The following is a 13503-nucleotide window of genomic DNA, read 5'->3' as shown; positions in this document are numbered from 1 at the left end:
CATGTATAGTAAGGCTTTTTTTTTCGACAAAAAAACGACCATGTATAGTAAGGCTTTTTTTTCCGACAAAAAAACGACCATGTATAGTAAGGCTTTTTTTTTCCGACAAAAAACGACCATGTATAGTAAGGCTTTTTTTTCCCGACAAAAAAACGACCATGTATAGTAAGGCTTTTTTTTCCGACAAAAAAACGACCATGTACAGTAAGGCTTTTTTTTTCGACAAAAAAACGACCATGTATAGTAAGGCTTTTTTTTCCGACAAAAAAACGACCATGTATAGTAAGGCTTTTTTTTCCTACAAAAAAACGACCATGTATAGTAAGGCTTTTTTTTCCCGACATAAAAACGACCATGTATAGTAAGGCTTTTTTTCTCGACAAAAAAACGACCATGAATAGTAAGGCTTTTTTTTCCGACAAAAAAACGACCATGTATAGTAAGGCTTTTTTTCTGACAAAAAACGACCATGTATAGTAAGGCTTTTTTTTCTGACAAAAAAACGACCATGTATAGTAAGGCTTTTTTTTCTGACAAAAAAACGACCATGTATAGTAAGGCTTTTTTTTTCCTACAAAAAACGACCATGTATAGTAAGGCTTTTTTTTCGACAAAAAAATGACCATGTATAGTAAGGCTTTTTTTTTTCGACAAAAAAACGACCATGTATAGTAAGGCTTTTTTTTTCGACAAAAAAACGACCATGTATAGTAAGGCTTTTTTTTCCCGACATAAAAACGACCATGTATAGTAAGGCTTTTTTTCTCGACAAAAAAACGACCATGAATTGTAAGGCTTTTTTTTCTGACAAAAAAACGACCATGTATAGTAAGGCTTTTTTTTTCCTACAAAAAAACGACCATGTATAGTAAGGCTTTTTTTTCTGACAAAAAAACGACCATGTATAGTAAGGCTTTTTTTTCTGACAAAAAAACGACCATGTATAGTAAGGCTTTTTTTTTCCTACAAAAAAACGACCATGTATAGTAAGGCTTTTTTTTCGACAAAAAAATGACCATGTATAGTAAGGCTTTTTTTTCCGACAAAAAAACGACCATGTATAGTAAGGCTTTTTTTTCCGACAAAAAAACGACCATGTATAGTAAGGCTTTTTTTTCCGACAAAAAAACGACCATGTATAGTAAGGCTTTTTTTTTCGACAAAAAAACGACCATGTATAGTAAGGCTTTTTTTTCGACAAAAAAACGACCATGTATAGTAAGGCTTTTTTTCCGACAAAAAAACGACCATGTATAGTAAGGCTTTTTTTTCCGACAAAAAAACGAGCATGTATAGTAAGGCTTTTTTTTCCGACAAAAAAACGACCATGTATGGTAAGGCTTTTTTTTCCGACAAAAAAACGACCATGTATAGTAAGGCTTTTTTTTCCGACAAAAAAACGACCATGTATAGTAAGGCTTTTTTTTTCGACAAAAAAACGACCATGTATAGTAAGGCTTTTTTTTCCGACAAAAAAACGACCATGTATAGTAAGGCTTTTTTTTCCGACAAAAAAACGACCATGTATAGTAAGGCTTTTTTTTCGACAAAAAAACGACCATGTATAGTAAGGCTTTTTGTTCCGACAAAAAAACGACCATGTATAGTAAGGCTTTTTTTTCCTACAAAAAAACGACCATGTATAGTAAGGCTTTTTTTTTCGACAAAAAAACGACCATGTATAGTAAGGCTTTTTTTTTCGACAAAAAAACGACCATGTATAGTAAGGCTTTTTTTTTTTGACAAAAAAACGACCATGTATAGTAAGGCTTTTTTTTTTTCGACAAAAAAACGACCATGTATAGTAAGGCTTTTTTTTTTCAGACAGAAAAAACGACCATGTATAGTAAGGCTTTTTTTTTCCTACAAAAAAAACGACCATGTATAGTAAGGCTTTTTTTTTCGACAAAAAAACGACCATGTATAGTAAGGCTTTTTTTCTCGACAAAAAAACGACCATGTATAGTAAGGCTTTTTTTTCCGACAAAAAAACGACCATGTATAGTAAGGCTTTTTTTTCTGACAAAAAAACGACCATGTATAGTAAGGCTTTTTTTTCTGACAAAAAAACGACCATGTATAGTAAGGCTTTTTTTTCTGACAAAAAAACGACCATGTATAGTAAGGCTTTTTTTTTCCTACAAAAAAACGACCATGTATAGTAAGGCTTTTTTTTCTGACAAAAAAAACGACCATGTATAGTAAGGCTTTTTTTTTCGACAAAAAAACAACCATGTATATAGTAAGGCTTTTTTTTTCGACAAAAAAACGACCATGTATAGTAAGGCTTTTTTTTTCGACAAAAAAACGACCATGTATAGTAAGGCTTTTTTTTCTGACAAAAAAACGACCATGTATAGTAAGGCTTTTTTTTTCCTACAAAAAAAAACGACCATGTATAGTAAGGCTTTTTTTTCGACAAAAAAACGACCATGTATAGTAAGGCTTTTTTTTTCCGACAAAAAAACGACCATGTATAGTAAGGCTTTTTTTTCCGACAAAAAAACGACCATGTATAGTAAGGCTTTTTTTTTCGACAAAAAAACGACCATGTAAAGTAAGGCTTTTTTTTTCCGACAAAAAAACGACCATGTATAGTGAGGCTTTTTTTTTTTCGACAAAAAAACGACCATGTATAGTAAGGCTTTTTTTTTCGACAAAAACACGACCATGTATAGTAAGGCTTTTTTTTTTCAGACAGAAAAAACGACCATGTATAGTAAGGCTTTTTTTTGACAAAAAAATGACCATGTATAGTAAGGCTTTTTTTCAGACAAAAAAACGACCATGTATAGTAAGGCTTTTTTTTTGCGACAAAAAAACGACCATGTATAGTAAGGCTTTTTTTTTGCGACAAAAAAACGACCATGTATAGTAAGGCTTTTTTTTTCCGACAAAAAAAACGACCATGTATAGTAAGGCTTTTTTTTTTCGACAAAAAAACGACCATGTATAGTAAGGCTTTTTTTTTCGACAAAAACACGACCATGTATAGTAAGGCTTTTTTTTTTCAGACAGAAAAAACGACCATGTATAGTAAGGCTTTTTTTTGACAAAAAAATGACCATGTATAGTAAGGCTTTTTTTCAGACAAAAAAACGACCATGTATAGTAAGGCTTTTTTTTCCGACAAAAAAACGACCATGTATAGTAAGGCTTTTTTTTTGCGACAAAAAAACGACCATGTATAGTAAGGCTTTTTTTTTGCGACAAAAAAACGACCATGTATAGTAAGGCTTTTTTTTTCCGACAAAAAAAACGACCATGTATAGTAAGGCTTTTTTTTTTCGACAAAAAAACGACCATGTATCGTAAGGCTTTTTTTTTCGACAAAAAAACGACCATGTATAGTAAGGCTTTTTTTTTGCGACAAAAAAACGACCATGTATAGTAAGGCTTTTTTTTCCGACAAAAAAAACGACCATGTATAGTAAGGCTTTTTTTTTTCGACAAAAAAACGACCATGTATAGTAAGGCTTTTTTTTTCGACAAAAAAACGACCATGTATAGTAAGGCTTTTTTTTTGCGACAAAAAAACGACCATGTATAGTAAGGCTTTTTTTTCCGACAAAAAAAACGACCATGTATAGTAAGGCTTTTTTTTTTCCTACAAAAAAAAGGCCATGTATAGTAAGGCTTTTTTTTCCGACAAAAAAACGACCATGTATAGTAAGGCTTTTTTTTTTCCGACAAAAAACGACCATGTATAGTAAGGCTTTTTTTTTCGACAAAAAAACGACCATGTATAGTAAGGCTTTTTCTTTCCGACAAAAAAACGACCATGTATAGTCAGGCTTTTTTTTTTTCTACAAAAAAACGACCATGTATAGTAAGGCTTTTTTTTTCGACAAAAAAACGACCATGTATAGTAAGGCTTTTTGTTCCGACAAAAAAACGACCATGTATAGTAAGGCTTTTTTTTCCTACAAAAAAACGACCATGTATAGTAAGGCTTTTTTTTTCGACAAAAAAACGACCATGTATAGTAAGGCTTTTTTTTTCGACAAAAAAACGACCATGTATAGTAAGGCTTTTTTTTTTTGGACAAAAAAACGACCATGTATAGTAAGGCTTTTTTTTTTTCGACAAAAAAACGACCATGTATAGTAAGGCTTTTTTTTTTCAGACAGAAAAAACGACCATGTATAGTAAGGCTTTTTTTTTCCTACAAAAAAAACGACCATGTATAGTAAGGCTTTTTTTTTCGACAAAAAAACGACCATGTATAGTAAGGCTTTTTTTCTCGACAAAAAAACGACCATGTATAGTAAGGCTTTTTTTTCCGACAAAAAAACGACCATGTATAGTAAGGCTTTTTTTTCTGACAAAAAAACGACCATGTATAGTAAGGCTTTTTTTTCTGACAAAAAAACGACCATGTATAGTAAGGCTTTTTTTTCTGACAAAAAAACGACCATGTATAGTAAGGCTTTTTTTTTCCTACAAAAAAACGACCATGTATAGTAAGGCTTTTTTTCGACAAAAAAACGACCATGTATAGTAAGGCTTTTTTTTCAGACAAAAAAACGACCATGTATAGTAAGGCTTTTTTTTCCGACAAAAAAACGACCATGTATAGTAAGGCTTTTTTTTCAGACAAAAAAACGACCATGTATAGTAAGGCTTTTTTTTCTGACAAAAAAAACGACCATGTATAGTAAGGCTTTTTTTTTCGACAAAAAAACAACCATGTATATAGTAAGGCTTTTTTTTTCGACAAAAAAACGACCATGTATAGTAAGGCTTTTTTTTTCGACAAAAAAACGACCATGTATAGTAAGGCTTTTTTTTCTGACAAAAAAACGACCATGTATAGTAAGGCTTTTTTTTTCCTACAAAAAAAAACGACCATGTATAGTAAGGCTTTTTTTTCGACAAAAAAATGGCCATGTATAGTAAGGCTTTTTTTTCCGACAAAAAAACGACCATGTATAGTAAGGCTTTTTTTTCCGACAAAAAAACGACCATGTATAGTAAGGCTTTTTTTTTCGACAAAAAAACGACCATGTAAAGTAAGGCTTTTTTTTTCCGACAAAAAAACGACCATGTATAGTGAGGCTTTTTTTTTTTCGACAAAAAAACGACCATGTATAGTAAGGCTTTTTTTTTCGACAAAAACACGACCATGTATAGTAAGGCTTTTTTTTTTCAGACAGAAAAAACGACCATGTATAGTAAGGCTTTTTTTTGACAAAAAAATGACCATGTATAGTAAGGCTTTTTTTCAGACAAAAAAACGACCATGTATAGTAAGGCTTTTTTTTTGCGACAAAAAAACGACCATGTATAGTAAGGCTTTTTTTTTGCGACAAAAAAACGACCATGTATAGTAAGGCTTTTTTTTTCCGACAAAAAAAACGACCATGTATAGTAAGGCTTTTTTTTTTCGACAAAAAAACGACCATGTATAGTAAGGCTTTTTTTTTCGACAAAAACACGACCATGTATAGTAAGGCTTTTTTTTTTCAGACAGAAAAAACGACCATGTATAGTAAGGCTTTTTTTTGACAAAAAAATGACCATGTATAGTAAGGCTTTTTTTCAGACAAAAAAACGACCATGTATAGTAAGGCTTTTTTTTCCGACAAAAAAACGACCATGTATAGTAAGGCTTTTTTTTTGCGACAAAAAAACGACCATGTATAGTAAGGCTTTTTTTTTGCGACAAAAAAACGACCATGTATAGTAAGGCTTTTTTTTTCCGACAAAAAAACGACCATGTATCGTAAGGCTTTTTTTTTCGACAAAAAAACGACCATGTATAGTAAGGCTTTTTTTTTGCGACAAAAAAACGACCATGTATAGTAAGGCTTTTTTTTCCGACAAAAAAAACGACCATGTATAGTAAGGCTTTTTTTTTTCGACAAAAAAACGACCATGTATAGTAAGGCTTTTTTTTTTCGACAAAAAAACGACCATGTATAGTAAGGCTTTTTTTTTGCGACAAAAAAACGACCATGTATAGTAAGGCTTTTTTTTCCGACAAAAAAAACGACCATGTATAGTAAGGCTTTTTTTTTTCCTACAAAAAAAAGGCCATGTATAGTAAGGCTTTTTTTTCCGACAAAAAAACGACCATGTATAGTAAGGCTTTTTTTTTTCCGACAAAAAACGACCATGTATAGTAAGGCTTTTTTTTTCGACAAAAAAACGACCATGTATAGTAAGGCTTTTTCTTTCCGACAAAAAAACGACCATGTATAGTAAGGCTTTTTTTTTTCTACAAAAAAACGACCATGTATAGTAAGGCTTTTTTTTTCCTACAAAAAAAAGGCCATGTATAGTAAGGCTTTTCTTTCCGACAAAAAAACGACCATGTATAGTAAGGCTTTTTTTTTTCCGACAAAAAACGACCATGTATAGTAAGGCTTTTTTTTTCGACAAAAAAACGACCATGTATAGTAAGGCTTTTTTTTTGCGACAAAAAAACGACCATGTATAGTAAGGCTTTTTTTTCTGACAAAAAAAACGACCATGTATAGTAAGGCTTTTTTTTTCGACAAAAAAACAACCATGTATATAGTAAGGCTTTTTTTTCGACAAAAAAACGACCATGTATAGTAAGGCTTTTTTTTTCGACAAAAAAACGACCATGTATAGTAAGGCTTTTTTTTCTGACAAAAAAACGACCATGTATAGTAAGGCTTTTTTTTTCCTACAAAAAAACGACCATGTATAGTAAGGCTTTTTTTTCGACAAAAAAATGACCATGTATAGTAAGGCTTTTTTTTTCAGACAAAAAAACGACCATGTATAATAAGGCTTTTTTTTCGACAAAAAAATGACCATGTATAGTAAGGCTTTTTTTTTTTCCGACAAAAAAATGACCATGTATCGTAAGGCTTTTTTTTCCGACAAAAAAACGACCATGTATAGTAAGGCTTTTTTTTTCCTACAAAAAAAACGACCATGTACAGTAAGGCTTTTTTTTCGACAAAAAAATGACCATGTATAGTAAGGCTTTTTTTTTTCCGACAAAAAAATGACCATGTATAGTAAGGCTTTTTTTTCCGACAAAAAAACGACCACGTATAGTAAGGCTTTTTTTTTCGACAAAAAAATGACCATGTATAGTAAGGCTTTTTTTTTCCGACAAAAAAACGACCATGTATAGTAAGGCTTTTTTTTCCCGACAAAAAAACGACCATGTATAGTAAGGCTTTTTTTTCCGACAAAAAAACGACCATGTATATATAGTAAGGCTTTTTTTTTTCCGACAAAAAACGACCATGTATAGTAAGGCTTTTTTTTCCGACAGAAAAAACGACCATGTATAGTAAGGCTTTTTTTTCCGACAGAAAAAACGACCATGTATAGTAAGGCTTTTTTTTTCGACAAAAAAACTACCATGTATAGTAAGGCTTTTTTTTCTGACAAAAAAACGACCATGTATAGTAAGGCTTTTTTTTTTCGACAAAAAAACGACCATGTATAGTAAGGCTTTTTTTTTTCGACAAAAAAACGACCATGTATAGTAAGGCTTTTTTTTTCGACAAAAAAACGACCATGTATAGTAAGGCTTTTTTTTTGCGACAAAAAAACGACCATGTATAGTAAGGCTTTTTTTTCCGACAAAAAAAACGACCATGTATAGTAAGGCTTTTTTTTTTCCTACAAAAAAAAGGCCATGTATAGTAAGGCTTTTTTTTTCGACAAAAAAACGACCATGTATAGTAAGGCTTTTTTTTTTCCGACAAAAAACGACCATGTATAGTAAGGCTTTTTTTTTCGACAAAAAAACGACCATGTATAGTGAGGCTTTTTTTTTCCAACAAAAAAACGACCATGTACAGTAAGGCTTTTTTTTTCGACAAAAAAACGACCATGTATAGTAAGGCTTTTTTTTCCGACAGAAAAAACGACCATGTATAGTAAGGCGTTTTTTATTTTATTAAAAAAACGACCATGTATAGTAAGGCGTTTTTTTCCCGACAAAAAAAACGACCATGTATAGTAAGGCTTTTTTTTTTTCCGACAAAAAACGACCATGTATAGTAAGGCTTTTTTTTTCGACAAAAAAACGACCATGTATAGTAAGGCTTTTTTTTTCCGACAAAAAAACGACCATGTATAGTGAGGCTTTTTTTTTCCAACAAAAAAACGACCATGTACAGTAAGGCTTTTTTTTTCGACAAAAAAACGACCATGTATAGTAAGGCTTTTTTTTCCGACAGAAAAAACGACCATGTATAGTAAGGCGTTTTTTATTTTATTAAAAAAACGACCATGTATAGTAAGGCGTTTTTTTCCCGACAAAAAAAACGACCATGTATAGTAAGCCGTTTTTTATTTTATTAAAAAAACGACCATGTATATAGTAAGGCGTTTTTTTTGTTAAAAACGACCATGTATACTAAGGCGTTTTTTATTTTAAAAAAACCACAATGTATAGTAAGGCGTATTTTATTAAAAAAAAAAGTAATAATAAACGACTAAGGCGTTTTTTATTTTATTAAAAAAACGACCATGTATAGTGAGGCTTTTTTTTTTCCGACAAAAAAACGACCATGTACAGTAAGGCTTTTTTTTCCGACAAAAAACGACCATGTATAGTAAGGCTTTTTTTTCCGACAGAAAAAACGACCATGTATAGTAAGGCATTTTTTATTTTAGTAAAAAAAAACAAAACGACCATGTATAGTAAGGCGTTTTTTATTTTATTTAAAAAACGACCATGTATAGTAAGGCATTTTTTTTATTTTATTAAAAATAAAAAAAATAAAAAAACGACCATGTATAGTAAGATGTTTTTTATTTAATTTAAAAAAAATGACCATGTATAGTAAGGCGGTCTTTATTTTATTTTTATTCCCCCAAAAAACAACCATGTCTTGTAAGGCGTTTTTTTTTTTTTTTTCGCCCAAAAAACGACCATGTATCGGTATATCACCTGTGCAATTATGCTTGATTCGATACCTTTCAAATGTATTTTAATTTCCTCACATGTACTTATTCCCATGTGAAATCTGGCAGAACAATCAAGTTTGGTAAACTCAAAACTAAATAGTATGAATGGAAACAGGTTAGTTGTACCTTCTGCCAACTAGTTGAACAGCCTTTTATAGTTCTGCCTGTCACTATACATCGCTGGCATAGATGGATGAACAAAACATGAGTAGTCGTAAATCAGAGATTCTTTCCAGAAGGTTGTGGAAGTGTGACCGACGCAGTCTTCTTTTGTGCCTTTCCGCAGTTCGCCGATTTCATCAAGCTGCAGGTGTCGGAGGGCAAAGGTCGCCTGAGGCCCGGGGTGGCCGCCGAGCAGGTGATCTCCGACATGTTCGCCAACCAGGACCGCGACAAGGACGGCCGCATCACGGCCGACGAGCTCAAGCTGAAGGTGGACGAGGACAAAGAGCGGGCGCAGCAGCACGACGAGCTGTGATTGGTCGCCGCCGGCGCCTCCACCTTTTCCTGTTTCTCCTCTCAGGGACAAACGTCAACACTTTAAGGACACACAATAGACTGATGTTTTTAGGTTTGTCTTCTTTGTTGTTGTTGTTGTTTTTTTGGAAGACTAAACAAGCACCCTGACACGTCACGTAATTGAAAATGTCCCTTATCAACCACATTTTGAAATGTCCTATTGGTTGTCAACATAAAAACATTAACATCACCAAGGTTGCACTCAGAAAAAATAGAACACTTTTGTTTTCATGTACAAAAACTTTTATATGTTTTGTTATTATGAGCATGTTACAAGATGCTCAGTTTTCAATAAATAAAATAAGTTAAAATACACAGGTGGAGTGTGTTGTAGCATCTACCGCTTTATTAGGTACACCTACACTGTCTAATTTGACATTGGAGAGTTAACATTTATACGTTTCATGAAATTGCATCCTGTTTTTGATTCAATTTGGAATTTGTGTAACCAGGGCTAAAAAACACTTTTTGCCTCCGATAGTGTTTTTTCCCCCCACACTCCCGCCAGTACCTGAACACACCGTGACATTGCAATAACTTCGCATTGTTCCACATTCAATTTCAAGTCTGATTTGATACGTTTGGTATAGAATAAAGCAAATGGATTTGATTCAATTATATAATCAAATAACAGTGCAGGTGTGCCTAATGTTGCGTCCAGGGACGTTCAAATCAAAACAATAACAGACAATTGAGTGAGAAACTTCAAAGTTGACTTCCAAGTCAGGAGGGGTCAACAACACAAACACAACAAATCAAAAACAATGAGCAGCAGTTGATGCGTGTACAGTATCATTGCTGTAGGAATTTAAAAATATATATGCACAGGACTGTCAGAAAATTAGAATATTGTGATCAAGCTCATTATTTTCTGTAATTGCCTCCATGCCACGCCGCATTGATGCAGTAATCCATGCAAAAGGATTCCCAACTAAGTACTGAGTGTATTAATGGACATTTTCAAATGATTGATTTTGGTTTGATGTTATATATATATATATATATATTTTTTTTTTTTTTACTTGGTCTGAGGAAATATTCTAATATTTTGAGATAGGATAGTTGAGTTTTCTTAAGCTGTAAGCCATAACCAGCAATATTAAAATAATAAAAGGCTTGCAATATTTCAGTTGGTTTGTAATTAATCCAGAATGTATGACATTTTTGTTTTTTTTAATTGCATTACAGAAAATAAAGAACTTTATCACAATATTATAATTTTCTGAGACAGTATATACATATACATATAAATATATATATATATATATATATGTATATATATAAATAATCACCGCAAACTGTGAAGAAAGTGAAGCAATGTGAATACTTTCCAGATGCACTCTATATAGTATTTGCTCAAAAAAAAAAAATCCTGTCACCATGGTAACGCAGCAATTCCATAAAAGATCAATTGTGTAAACATGGTTTGAGGCAGTCTCAACTGTCGCGTCCTGATGACATCACAAACCTGAGGACGGCATTGGGCACGTCCATCGAGTCGTCCTGCGCCAGCACCACGATGTCAAAGGCGTTGACGTACGACTCCCTCCTTGCGTCCACCTGATAGAAACATACACATATATACAGTAATACATCTATCAATTATTATTATTATCGTTCGGACCTGGTCGTTGAGGAAGCCGACGGTGAGGAGGCGACGAGGCTCGGGCACGCCGGCCGCCATGTTGAGGTCGCCCAGAGAGTCCCCCAGCAGGAGCACGCTGCGTCGGGCCTGGAGTTCGGGGAAGCGGGCGACGTGCGACAGGGCGCTCTCGCGCTTGTTGAACGTGTGGATCAGATCGCCCTTGAAGGCCCGGAGGACGCCCTGGGGGAGGTCGTCGGTTCAAACTGCGCTCTTTGCGGCACCTTTATACGTTGTTTTTAGACACATGGATTGTGCTAGTTTGTATTATTTTTCTCCACTTGAGGTCGCCCTCCTCACATTCCGTGTGATGATGTCAGTGATTTTGAGCGTATGTGGCCTTAAAACGAGGGGTCTGGTCTGGTGAGTGACGTGGGTGTCAACTAACGAGAGCATATTGTTGAACGGTAGCTTATTATTTCTTACTTGAGCATAATTAATGGCGACTCGACCCACCTGCGCTGCACGGTACGTGACAACTCACAGCGTGGTCAAAGTCCATGTAGTTGGCGATGACGTGAACGTTGGGATGGAAGACGCCGTGCTGTCGGATCACTTCCTCCAGCACGTCCCCGACGCCGCCCGAGAAGATGAGAAGAGGGACGTCGCCACGGGCCAGTTGGTCGAAGAACGCCTTGTAGCCATCCCTGGAGACATGACATCATCATGATCATGAGCAATGAAAAAAAATTTAAAAAAAATAAATGGTGCCACTGGTTTTCTCGCCTTCTACCTTAGCATGGATGTGACGGACTTGGTGGATTCCCTGACAGCCGCGGCTAGAAGTTCCTTCCTGATCTTCTGCTCCACCAGTAGATTGTGAACCTTTGTCCACCTCCACAAATATAAACAAAGTCATAACTGTTATTATTATTAATGCTTGATTGTCATTTATATCTTACCACTCCACCATAAAGGGCAGCTTCTCTTCAACAGTCCGGCTAGCATCGATCTCGATGGGATAGTAAGTGTTCAACAGCTCCCTCATCTGGAAGAAAATGGTACTACACTTGTATGCACTTATTTTTACAGGTAATGAATTATGATCATTTTTATAAGATAACATTAAAAGTTAAATAAATAAAGTGTGGTTACATAATAGAATCAAAAATACATGCATATTTTTTTTATTTTAAAGGCACAAAAAAAAAAAAAAAAAAAAAAAAAAAAAAAAAAAAAACAACTCATCTAAACTTGCAACTACTGTCGTACCTTTTTGCCACACTCTTCATCCACCAAAAGCCTGTTGGCCAGAATGTCTGTAGATTTAAAAAGCGAAACAATACATATACAACACATATAATAGTCATGAAATAAAATATGTTGCAGGGTATTTTAGGCAATACAACACAGTATAACAAGACAATAGGTATGCTAGTATGTCTTACTGTGAGATGTTGGAACTCTTTTGCCATTGTGGGCGAATCTGGTCAGTGTCATGTCAAAGTCAGAAATAACCTGAAGACACATGACAAGTTTATTTATGTACTTATTTTGTTTACTCAACGTAAACCCATTAGTCCAGGTTGTATGAAGCCTCTCAGTGTGTAATAACCTCCAGTTAACGTTCTGAACTGATATTGTAATCCCGCTTGACTTACATGCAGACTGGCGGTGCCAGCTTGTTTCATGACCTTCAGCGTTTCCTCCACTCGGTCGCGCTGCTTCATCAGCACCGAGGTCCGACTCAGCTCTGACATCACCTGAACCAAAGAGAACAGTTTTTGTTAGACTATTTAATCGCAAAAGATGCAAAGCAGAACGTCAAAGTCGCTCACATCTTTTAAATTCATGTTATTAAAACGAACCCTAGATTTGTGATGAGTGAATGGTGCACGATAGAACAAATTCACAATGACCAAATAACTTCATTTTTTTGGCATTTTTGTTTTTTTAACATTCAAGCCATTGATCCTTATTTCACATACGGCATAATGACGTAATGGCAAATGTGAGAAGAACAAAATACAACAAAAAAGTATTTAAACTGACATTCTATGTAAATCCTCACCTGTGGCCATATATCAACGAGAGTTCGCAATGGTGTGCACAGCCAAGGAATTTTATACACCTGCAAAGTATTTCAGTATTGAATTAAGCAACTGTCATAGCGTCGAATTAAATATTTGACTATAGATTAGCACACAAAGTAGAACAGATGTTTCTTACCAGTTTTAAAAGCAGCACCGAGCTGTCGACGGTGCGTTTGCAACTTTTCAATCCAAACATCACGTTGACATGTTTTAAAAGCTAATTGTGTGTATTTAGACGTGTCGCTTAAAATGTTTCTATTTTATACCATGATTTGATTTACGATTATCGTGCAACACTCTTTGTATGCCGACTGGTGCGCAGTCAGTCAATGGTTCCGGATTACGTTTGTTCCTGCATCACGTGGTCTTAAATGACGCATGTGATTGGTTGGTGTTTCGTAT

At 34.3% G+C, this 13503-nt stretch overlaps 2 protein-coding genes across 6 annotated transcripts in view; one reads left to right on the top strand and one right to left on the bottom strand.

The window, feature by feature from the left end:
* LOC144004520 (peptidyl-prolyl cis-trans isomerase FKBP10-like) overlaps positions 1–9741 on the top strand; it is a 90926-nt gene extending 81185 nt beyond the window's left edge. The window contains exon 10 of the mRNA XM_077501719.1: positions 9194–9741. Coding sequence (XP_077357845.1) covers positions 9194–9385 — 192 coding nt within the window. The 3' untranslated portion in view covers positions 9386–9741. The remainder of the gene's footprint in view (positions 1–9193) is intronic.
* On the bottom strand, positions 8795–13430 carry LOC144004522 (7-methylguanosine phosphate-specific 5'-nucleotidase-like). 5 transcript variants are annotated; one of them, XM_077501722.1, is made up of 11 exons: positions 13238–13430; positions 13080–13139; positions 12670–12771; positions 12457–12526; positions 12281–12327; positions 11971–12056; positions 11802–11903; positions 11553–11715; positions 11051–11251; positions 10895–10986; positions 8795–9445 (listed from the first exon to the last, which is right to left on the bottom strand). In XM_077501722.1, the coding sequence occupies exons 1-11, from the start codon at positions 13295–13297 to the stop codon at positions 9427–9429; spliced, it is 1002 nt and encodes a 333-aa protein (XP_077357848.1). In that variant the 5' UTR covers positions 13298–13430; the 3' UTR covers positions 8795–9426. The 5 variants fall into 5 exon arrangements, 2 of the variants coding, with proteins under 2 accessions (XP_077357848.1, XP_077357847.1); XR_013279407.1 differs by having other exon boundaries at positions 9328–9445; positions 11525–11715; XM_077501721.1 differs by having other exon boundaries at positions 8795–10986.
* Positions 13431–13503: the final 73 nt, after the last annotated feature.

This window comes from Festucalex cinctus, chromosome 17 (assembly GCF_051991245.1).
Source record: "Festucalex cinctus isolate MCC-2025b chromosome 17, RoL_Fcin_1.0, whole genome shotgun sequence".
NCBI classification, from domain to species: Eukaryota; Metazoa; Chordata; class Actinopteri; order Syngnathiformes; family Syngnathidae; genus Festucalex; species Festucalex cinctus.
This window is presented reverse-complemented; position numbering and strand designations above follow the sequence as displayed.